General features: G+C 27.4%; 1 protein-coding gene across 3 annotated transcripts; it reads left to right on the top strand.

The window, feature by feature from the left end:
* Nucleotides 1-6,689: 6,689 nt before the first annotated feature.
* Nucleotides 6,690-11,098, top strand: LOC136081874 (uncharacterized). 3 transcript variants are annotated; one of them, XM_065800190.1, is made up of 10 exons: nucleotides 6,690-7,986; nucleotides 8,343-8,506; nucleotides 8,869-9,735; nucleotides 9,872-9,898; nucleotides 9,995-10,015; nucleotides 10,108-10,134; nucleotides 10,270-10,290; nucleotides 10,513-10,641; nucleotides 10,808-10,833; nucleotides 10,940-11,098. In XM_065800190.1, coding segments are annotated over exons 3-5 (546 nt in total). In that variant the 5' UTR covers nucleotides 6,690-7,986; nucleotides 8,343-8,506; nucleotides 8,869-9,217; the 3' UTR covers nucleotides 9,996-10,015; nucleotides 10,108-10,134; nucleotides 10,270-10,290; nucleotides 10,513-10,641; nucleotides 10,808-10,833; nucleotides 10,940-11,098. The 3 variants fall into 3 exon arrangements, with proteins under 3 accessions (XP_065656262.1, XP_065656260.1, XP_065656261.1); XM_065800188.1 differs by having other exon boundaries at nucleotides 10,412-10,641; XM_065800189.1 differs by having other exon boundaries at nucleotides 10,270-10,641.
* The last annotated feature ends 428 nt before the right edge of the window (nucleotides 11,099-11,526 follow it).

The following is an 11,526-nucleotide window of genomic DNA, read 5'->3' as shown; positions in this document are numbered from 1 at the left end:
AACAGCAAAGATAGATAGATATAAAAAGAATTTTCTGATGTGTTTCCCCTCATACATCAAGTCACTGATTTATAAAAACTTATTTATTAAAAGCATCATAATAACATAATAAACAATAATACACAATGATAAAGTAAAGTTGTCGGATTTAAAAGGCAACTTTACACTTATTACTGGTTAGCTATTGTATTTTTTTAAATCGTTTTAGTTGTTTTCAAAATTAGATTTCTAATATACAGTTATAACTTATATAAATATAAATAACTTTGTGGTGGGAAAAAAAAGCTAATACGGTCATAAGTAAATTTCATAACGTGACATCAAATATGGTTAAAAGGTATACAAAGCGGAAACCATTTAGTTTGTTACTTTCGAGTTATGAGGCGTATTGGAATAGAATTCCCAAGCAGTTTTCCTCAAAAATGCTTTAAGATTCATCAACTCTTTGTACTTGGCATCTTGTATCGGTATTCTAGATTGGTAAGCGTCAATAAGTTCAACTGTAGGGTTTGTGTTGTGGAAGAGTAACTTACTATGTAAAATATTTTTGGCTCTGGTGTGTATTTTAGACACCTTATGTTTGTAACAGTTGGATCGCCCTTTTTACTACCTGATCGGATTTCGGTGTAATATTTGATATTAGAAAATATCTTAAAAAAATCATATTTAAGGAGCTTTACTTTGTTCATTGGAAAACTGATTTTCGCATTTTCAATGTAAGCAATGTAGTCACTAGGCTCATGTATTGCTCTACCTCTAAGATTTCTTTCAATGGCAGCGTGTACGCTGTCTCCTTCCATATGCGTATGTCCTTTTCTAAATATTTCTGCTCAATTATTAAATTGTTTTGAACAGAAAACAGAAGAAGTGAATTAGCTAACGTAGTACAAAGATTTTGATACGTACAACCATCAGAATATATTGTCACTTTATTTAAATTAGGATTTTTTTCTTTACATTCTGATAAGTGATAAAATAATATGGAAGCAAACACATCACTTTCCAGCCCACCTTCAGTTTCATCCCATAAATAATTAGTTGCCTCTTTTGTATGAAGATTATAAATTGTTTGATTGTGAATTTTGATCTTTTTTTAAAAATATGAAGCAACGGCAGATATAACATGGCATAAAAGAGTTTGTTCGCAATCCATTGTTAAAACTAATTCGTTAAGTATAACATTTGTTTTATCAAAGTCTTTACTATTTTGAGCTTGTGTTTTTAAAAGCCAGTGATCTGTATAGCTAGAAGGAAGAATATAATCAGGTGTATCTTTTTTTCTTTCTCGATTTTCAACGCAGAAGTCACATTGATCCTTGCTAGGTTTGTGCATAAAAACGTTCTTCTGTTTAAGTAACTCATAAAAGGTTGTGTGACCCACGGATTCTACTTTTTTTTTTTCTGCTGCTTTAATCTTGCGATATCTGCAATATATATATATATATATATATATATATATATATATATATATATATATATATATATATATATATATATATATATATATATATATATATATATATATATATATATATATATATATATATATATATATATATATATATATATATATATTTAAAGACGCTTATTAAAAGACCAGAAAAAATCATTTACCTCAATAATCAGTGCAAATCTCAAAATTATCACAGATAGATTAGACATCCTAGAGAATGACATTAATAACAACAAATGTAAAATATCAAATATAGAAAAAGACCTACGTGACATTAAAGACAGCCTAAATTTTCAAGAAAATAACATCTCGGAAAAAATATCACAAATAAAAAAATACTACGACAAAGAAATCAATTCATTATATAAAAAATCCATAGATCTAGAAAATCGATCGAGAAGAAACAACTTAAGAATAGATGGAATACAAGAAACACTAGGCGAAAGTTGGGAAGACTGCGAAAAAGCTGTTAAAGAAATTTTCGAAACAAAACTGAAAATAAAAAGCGAAGTAGTGGTTGAACGAGCTCATCGTATCGGACAATTTAAAGACAACAAACCAAGAACATTAGTTATAAAACTTTTAAACTTCCAAGACAAAAACAAAATTCTCAATGCTGTAAAGTATCTTAAAGGAACTGGCCTATACATAAATGAAGACTTCGCTCAAGAAACAATATATCATCGAAGAAAGCTCTGGGAAGAAGTTAAAAAACTAAGAAGCGAAGACTAATCGTTAAATACAGGAATGGCTCCCTATTTTGATTGGACGAAAAAAGATTGCTTTCCTTAGTCCGAAAAACAATTTTTTCTCGTTGCCGTATTTAAAAAAAGTTTATGCCTTTGTATGGATATACATATATATATATATAATATATGTACAATATAAATGCGATAGAACTCGCTACTAGATTCTAGTTTCTAATATGCAATAACGATGGTGAGTTTTAGTACAGTTTTATTTCATTAAAGATAATGCAATTTTTCTTCTTCTAAAAGACATAACTTTTGTTTAGGCATCTGCTAGCTTGTCCTTAAACAAGTTAAAGCTTAATCACCTTACGATCAACAATTATAATCGACATAATGCTTACGAGTCACAGAAACAGTTTATTAAATCTGTTCAAGATTATTCTATCAAAACAAGCCAGTCTCCTGTGGATATAACTGATGATGTATTTTCTCTTAAAAGTTTACCATCTAAACATCAGTTAATGAAATGGTCCACTGAACTATCTATGCGCAATAATATTGCGAGTGGAATCCATTATATTAGGTACGTGGACTGAAATTTTTAAATTGAGGATATACTAGAATGTTATATATCATTAGAAAGCCCTTCAATACAGTATTTTAAAGATGAAAAAATTATTAAAAACGAACAATTCAAAAAAAAGTTATGACGTTTTTAGTAGCAAATTTTAGATATATGGATTTATTGAATAAACTGGTTCCAAAATTATTATTTTTTTCACTGAAATTGTTATAACTTTGTCAAATCTTATCCAAATGCCTATAACTTGGTATCAAAAGATAGATGTAAGAGTAGGCTACAAGTTTATATTAGTATATAGATATAGGGGGTGTCTAGAGGGCCAGAGGGGGTTCGACACACTATCATAAGCCTTAAAAAATACAAGTTTTTCATCTGAAAGATTGTTTTTTCTGATAAATTTTTTTATCTTTATACACAAAAATGTGTTCTAATTTGCTTCCATTCCATTTTCAAATATTAGTGGTCTATCTTATATTAAAGGGTGGATGTTTTCGTTACGTTTTAACACCCTCATAGTGAAATGTTACATTCTTATTAATACTTTAATTTTAAAAACACTGATTATATTTTGTGTTCAAAAGTATAAATTATACTTTCTTACTCTACAGCGCTTACAAGTGGTGTATAAATTGGCATTAGGGGTGGGATATGTGCCACGCCTAACTCCTCCTTCCCCCCCCCCCCCCCATCTTCTTTAGTCTTCCAACCTAAAAAAAAAAATTTGTAAAGAGATTTGAAAAAAGATTTTAAATTGAGTTTATTGAAAATAAGAAATTAGTATACAAGTTTATTTTACTACATTAGTTAGGAAAGGGGCGTGTGCCACAACTAGCGCCCCCCCCCCCTTTTTTATATTCCTTTCATATTCAAACTTGAAAAAAATGTCAACAGAAATTTAAAAACGTTTTTAAATTGCTTTTAAATAAAATAAAGACATAACTTTACAAACCTTATCACATTACAAAATGCAGTTTGGAGTATCCACCCTAAAAAAAAGACTTTTCATATTTATCAACTCAATAAAATATTACACATAAATTTAACACTGTATTTAATATGGGCTATGAAATCCTCAAAAAGTCCTGATCGTATCTAAAAGTTTATAACTATTTATAGGTACAACTTGACTACTTTTTATACTACAACTTTTAATCACATTGAAAACATACAAAATATTTTATTAAAACTATTACACTTGTCAATGCTTCATTTTTAAATTATTTTGGGTAAAAAAATTTTAAATAAATAATTCAAATGTTTGAAAAAATTGAGAGAAAATGGAAAACAAACTTGATGATATTACATATAAATTTTTAATAAAAAAACAAGAATGGTGGTGCCTAATGATTGTGTATGCCACCATTAACCACAAAGCTGCTACCATGCTGTCTTCGCTTGCAAACTTCTTCACAACAGTTTTCTTCTGCTGTAGCTCCTAGCACCCCTGTTAGGGGATGATAGGTCCAGCTAAATGATTCCCCGTCTCTCCCTCCTAACCGGACCCATCACAAAAATGAGCGACTGCTAGTCGGTCTAGGGTGCTGATACATGTATCTCTGATAGACACCATATGTAAGATCTAATGACATTGAATTGTAAATAGATAAGTTATTTTCACAAATAGTTGGTTTATATTAAATGTTACATAATACCATTCAGTACTAATCTATTTACAATTCAATGTCATTAGATCTTACATATGGTGTCTATCAGAGATACATGTATCAGCACCCTGGACCGACTAGCAGTCGCTCATTTTTGTGAATGGTATTATGTAACATTTAATATAAACCAACTATTTGCGAAAGTCATTGGCTGAACAAATAAAATGAAAGACAATCAACTATATATTTTAAAAATGTTAATCAAAGTAAAAATTTAAATACTACTCTTGATTTTACTTCTACTGCACTTTGATGGATAACATAATAAAAATGTATTAAATAGTGTATGTAAATAGAAATATTATGAATTCAATAATCATTCAGAAAAATAATTAAATCATAATTTTACTAGCAGAAGGTTGTGCTGATTATAGAGAAGGTTGTGAAACTAAATGAAATAATAAGTTGTAATAAAATAAATTTTATTTGCTATTGATAAGAAAGGCATACACATATTAGAAATAATTGTTTTACGCATACATCATGCATAAACAGATTAGAAAATAATAGCTTTTTTGAACTTACCAATTGTAGCAGCTGAAGATGTATCTCAAGGTTAACAAAGTTGTAATAAAAAACAAATTTGCAAATGTCGAAAAATGCATACATATTAAAAAGTAACAATTGTTAAACTTACCACTCGTTGCTGATTGTATTTTTAATTTTATAATCAATACTAAAAATTATCCTATACAAATTTACCAGTGGTAGACTGTGTAGATTGGACTAAAGATAACAAAAAAATTGTAAAATTTCAAAAGTAACAATCGTCAAATCAGTTCTGTGTAAGATACAACCTTATTAATAAAATGAAAATAAACAATCAAAATATAACAGTAAAAATATATAAATATATATTTATTAAACAATACGCTAACATTAGGAATGTATATACTTTGGTTTATAATGGTACAATGGTATTTATTATGCATACTTTGTTTATATATAAATTATGTTAATTTGGTTGTAGTTATACATAAACGATGTTATTTATACTTATGAAATCTTAAAAATAAGCATAATATTTAGTAGAGTCTAAACAATAAGTAAACATAAGGCATGCTAGTATAATGATTTAAATAATAGTCCAGTTATAGAAGTATACAATCGAAGTAAAAAAAGATAATAACAATAATATCTTTTATTATAGTTGAAAAACACTAACAAATTTTTTGTTAGGAATAAACCAATGAAGAATCTGATTTGTATACTTATTTATATATGGTGTGTTAATAAAATTGTCAACTGATACTATCACTTAACAATCCATTCAAAAGCAAGAGTCTTTATCTGAAACATTCTTTTTATATGTAACCTAAGAAAACAATAAGTTTTTACATTTATCATTATTTTTTGTTTCAAACATGAGTTAACTATAATATTATTATGAAATAAAAGAAATTAACTTTAATCTGTTAGAGAATTAAAAACACTTTTATTTATATTTTGCACTTTAATTTTAATCTAATAATAAAAATCAACATAATACAAAATTGCAATAATTTTTGTAGAGTCGGCCCCCCCTTATCCGCCCCCGTATTTCGCTTACCGAAAAAAACAACAACAAAAAAACGAAAATAGGCACCAAAAGTTCTACACTAATTAAACTATTTGCTGGTATTTATTTTTCGTTGAAAATTGGCATGTGAATAGGAAATGCATGTAGAAAATTATTTTATTAATAAAAAAAGGGGGATCGACATTTTTACGACTGCAATTTTATGTGCGAACATCAACCAAATTTTCATGCAAAATTTTCGAAAAAATAATCCATAAAAAAGTATGCTAACCATACATTATAGTTATAAAAAAATCAAGATTAACCTTTCGTTTTTTAAAAATAGTCCAGGTTCATATATGTTTCTAATAAGAATCACCACAAAATAACGTTTGCTTAGAACTACCTAAAAAAAGTGGTAAACTTAATCTAAAACAAATTAAACTATTTGCTGGTATTTTTTTTTCGTTGAAATTTGGCAAGTGAATAATAAATGCATGTAGAAAACTATTTTAATAATAAAAAAAGGGGGATCGACATTTCTTCTACTGCAATTTCATGTGTGAACATCAACCAAATATTCAGGAGCAAAATAATCCATAAAAAAGTTCAGTAACCATACATAAAAGTCTTGAAAAATCAAGATTAGCTCTTCTTCTTTCAAAAAAGTATCTATGTGTATATATGTTTCTAAAAACAAATTCTACAAAAACACGTCTGCCCCACGCTGCCTAAAAAAGTGTTAAAAAAATGAGAACCAAAATTTTAGCATAAAAATCGGTTCCGTAAATCGCGATTTCCGCGTACCTAATTATATAGAATGCAATCTAGGAAAGTTTATGTATAAAAGTGTTCAGCATCTAATAGCTCTTCATAGGGTTCAAGAAATGAAGCTAGCAGTTGATCAAGAGTTAACATGGTTTAATTCTCCCAAGTTAGTACCAAAATCAATCAGTATTTTTCCTTCTCAAAATTTAATAGAAAAATTCAAAGAAGTGCTTTTTAGAAGGCCAGCTAACAAAGAAATATCAGAATATGGATGAACCCTAATACTTTGGCTGAGTTATGTTGTGCTAGATGGCTTTCATCAGATCATATGCTGCAAATTTCTAGCATTTTAAACTCTAATCAAGGCCATTCAAAGGTAATTTATTTTAACTTTTTAGGAAATATTGAGCATTATGTATCAAGAATAACTGTTGTCCCCGAAAAGCTGATCTTTATTATAAATGTTGGAGGAAACAATGAGAAAACATTTTCTGGCACAGATTTAAATGCAGGTTGCCACTGGACACTTGCAGTTTATAATAGTATTGAAGGTAATTTTTACTATGGAGATTCTTTAGGATGGACAGCTCCAGATGATTTTTTAACTAAAGTTAAATTATTAATCAGAAAATTGTATCACATAAGCAAAAGCTTTAATATCACTTATTGTCATGATCCAAAGACACATATGAATGGAGTTAAAAAATGCAGTTCTTTTTGCAAAGAAAATTATCCCATGCAGACATGCGGAAATATTTGTGGAGTTATTACCATAATAGTATGTCCAATCTCTTGCTTAAAATATGATTACTTTAACTGTATGATAAATAATGGTCAAATAGAGAACAATAATTACATTTTTCTAAAAGACCTTACTAAATATTCTAAATATTTAAGATTAGTTTTAATGTCATGGTTTATCTCAAAAGAAACAAATCTTGATTTTGTTGTTCCTACCACTATTGTGCGTGAAGTTTCCACCAGTTTTGAAGTATGTGATACTGATTCTGATGAAGATGCCATATATACAAATGTTTTCGAATCCAACATAAATAAAAAGAATATGGCCGATGTAAAAAATACCAATTTTTTATCTTTAAAATGCGCAATTTGCAATATCTCATTCACCCAAAAAAAAAACATGCTGCGGCATATGATAAATAAACACTAATCAATTGATGAAGCACAAGAAAATATTCAATCAGGAAATTCTTTTTGTCTTCAATGTGGATTTAAATGTAGGCGAATTAAGGATTTAAGAAAACATTTATCTACAGTTCATTTTTATACCTTTCTGAAAGAAAAATTATCATTTGCTAATTATCAAGGTAATGCTTAATGTTTTTAAAAGTAAATAATGTTTTATTTAAATATAGTTTAGAGTAAAAGTGCCATTTATTTTGGCATACAAATTTTTGTATTCTTGCTTTGTTATTTTTTTAATATGTTAGTGATTATGTGTCGTGAAAATGATTTTGAATTTGTAATAATTTCAAACATAATTACTAACATGAATAGGTTCTAAAAAATATTTATTGCCTATGTTTTAGTCCAGTTGCTGTTGATGTTATGAATTTTTTTTATATAAGTTGTTACACAATGATAATTGTTTTCAAATTCATTTTCTCCTTTTTTGTCTTGTAGTGATTAAGTGATTATTTGATTTTTGTAAATAATTTTTTAGAATTTGAAATGTGGAAATCAGATGTTGATAGTAATAATGCAACACAATATGTTTTACCTTCTGGTGAAAAGATTGATAAAGATGGTAGGAAAGTATCATACTATCAATGCAACAGAAGTGGATTTTATAAATGCATGCGAAGAAAAGACTAGTTAAAAGTAGTGGTATGTATCAAGTAAATAGCGATATTTAGAAGAAGAAAAATATTTGTATTTGCCACAAATTTTAATTTATTAGCATTGTTTATCTAATTACTGTTATAAGACTTAATTCAGTGACCACTTTCTTATTAAATTTTTGTTAAATACATTATTTATTTCAAATAATATTAGAACACCTAATGTAAATATCTAAAAACTCTTAAACATGTTTAGTTTTTGCGTGCTATAGGTCACTTTGTTTTAAAAATCTTTTAAAATTATGCATATGATGATTATCTTTACTATATTGAGAGTTTTATGTATTATATATATATGATATTTGAATATTATTTTAATCTATATGATCTCAAATATCTACTTAATAGGTACTCGAAAAATTGCTAAAAATTGCACGTCCACACTTAAAGTTACCCAAACCGTAGATGGACATGTTATTGTTAATGCTTGTTATTCACACTATGGACATAAAAATGAAATTCAACATATTTCTCTATCAAGTGTTCAAAGGCAAGAAATTGCTAGCAAACTTAAAATGGGTGCAACCAAAAATAGAATCCTAGATGATATTAGAGATGAAACAAGTTGTGTTCAATCCAGGTTACATTTAACCCGCTTCAAGATATCAAAAATCTAGAGAAAGCATTCAACATTAATTCTATACAACTTCATGCCAATGATCAAGACAGTGTTGCAATTTGGCTAAAAGAATGGCAAATGAAGGGAAATAGTCTTGTTTTATATTATAAACTACAGGGTGAGTTAGATACATGTTATACATTTAAAGAATCAGACTTTATAATTATAATGCAAACAGAACATCAAAAAAAAATGCTGCAACAGTTTGGAAAAAATGGTGTTTGTATTGATTCTACGCATGGCACAAATGCATATGATTTTCTTCTCACTTCAATATTAGTTGTAGATGAATTAGGAGAGGGGCAACCTGTTGGATGGTGTATAGCAAACAGTGATTCATTTAGATTTTTTAAAATTTTTTTTATAAAATTACATGAACATTCTGGAAGTTTTTGTCCAAAATGGGTAATGAGTGATTTGGCATCCCAATACTATGAAGCATTTTGTGATGTTTACTTATGTGCGCCTCTGAAATTCTGGTGTACCTGGCATGTTGATAAAGCATGGAGAGAAGAATTGCATAAAAAAGTACACCATCTTGAAATGGAAGTAGATATATACAAGCGAATAAGATTTGTTTTACAGCTGAGAATTGGGTAATTGAAATAAATGTTTGTTTTAAAATTTTTTATTTGACATTATTTAAATATAAATTTTATATTTTCCAAAAAAAATGTGTTTTTAAGTAAAAAGATTGGAATTTTCCATTTTTATATGATATTTTTTCTTTAGATTTGGATATGATAAAGAAAGAAGTTGGTAATAAAAAAAGAACTTTATTTGAAAAGTTTCTTTATGACATTATTTTATAATTTTTTTAGATTTTTTTTCTGATCCATTTTCATTTTTCTTTAGAAAAGAAAGAACTGAAACTTGGTATAAAACAAATATTTTAAAACTCAATAATGATCTTGTTTTCCAAAAATCTTTTACAGTCATTGTTTACAAATTTTATTTATTTTTTTTAGCTCAACTGGAGGAAAGAATTAAATTAAGTAATGTTATTCTTTACTGTTTTTTATGATTGATTATTTTGTTTTATGATAATTTATGCAATTTATCAAATGCAAAAAATTTATTGGGCCATTAATTGAAAATTCATAATAAATATATTTTATTTCTCTCAATAGTGGCAGCAAAAAAGGAATTAGGTATTTATTAATTTAAGTCTTCCAAATTATCTAAATTATTACCTGTTGAATTAATGTAATGTCGTATTTAAATATTCATAATTACACACAAAAATTTCAATTCTGCTTACATAATTTCTAGACAAAAAGATCTTGGATTTAGGTAACATGTATTAGCAAATTCTTGCTATAAGTAAAACGTTGCATTTTAACTTTCATATATATTTTTATTTTTTTGTTTAGAAAAACAAGCTTTGCTGTTATGTATTATTTTATATGGAGGTGCTTTATAAAGTCTAAAATATTATTGTTTTGAAGGAGGAAAGGGGGTAGTCTAGTAGCTACCCTTCCCTTAAACTAAATTTTTACACCGTTAGTATATGTTGTAATGAGATATATAATTTTTTTTTTTTTATATATAATTATTTTAATGAAGTTTAAACTAATCATAAATAAGGCAATATAATAAAGTTTACTGTTTTAGAGAAGATAATTATAATTATTTTAAATAACACTTTTAATTTCAATTTTATGTTAGATAAAAAACAGATAAACCTCGAGAAAGTAAATATAATTTTGTTTTACTTTAACTTTTACTTTAACTTTAAATCGTGACAAAATTAATTATAAAAATAGTTATTTTTCAATTTCGATCTATTATATTATTTAGAGAAATCAGCCTTTCCGGAACCAACGCTTTCTGCACCAGAGCCACCAGTAGTAGCGCCACCGGCATTACTCCCATTGCACAGTGTATCGCTTCATATAAGCTAGGTGGACAAAAATATTTTGTTCTGTAATTTGACTCCTAAGAATAAAGTTAACAATATTTTGGTGTATTACTGATTAGTTACGCAGTAGGGTAGCCAGGGGGGCAAAGGGGAAATTATCCCTGGCGCGTAAGCTCAAAGGGGCGCCAAAAAGACAACTTTACTATAAAAAGTAATTTTTTTAATTTTAATGTAAAAAAGGCGATATTTTGATTATTTTTAAGTTTAAAAAAATTTTAGTAATGAAAAAGTTAAATAAGTAGTAAAAATAAATACTTAATTTCAGCACTAAATTATGTAATAAAATTTTTCCCTAAATAAAAATTTACTCGCTAAAATTAAGCTAATAACTTAAAAAAAAACTTTATTTATTAACTATTAATTATCATCGGGTGAATCATTGTTGTTTTCACTATCCGAAGAATCGGACCCTAAATAATCTTCATCGTCACACATAATTCTATTTTCAACAAGCTGTGGTGGTATT

Source organism: Hydra vulgaris, chromosome 06, assembly GCF_038396675.1.
Source record: "Hydra vulgaris chromosome 06, alternate assembly HydraT2T_AEP".
In the NCBI taxonomy this organism is placed as follows: domain Eukaryota; kingdom Metazoa; phylum Cnidaria; class Hydrozoa; order Anthoathecata; family Hydridae; genus Hydra; species Hydra vulgaris.
The sequence above is the reverse complement of the archived record's forward strand: the minus strand, read 5'-3'. Positions and strand labels throughout refer to the sequence as shown.

Coding starts and splice junctions, on each gene's coding strand:
- LOC136081874 (XM_065800190.1), top strand. CDS start 9,218: ATGAAGGGAAATAGTCTTGTTTTATATTATAAACTACAGGGTGAGTTA. Junction 9,736..9,871: donor GTTTTACAGCTGAGAATTGG/GTAATTGAAATA, acceptor TTTTTTCTTTAG/ATTTGGATATGATAAAGAAA.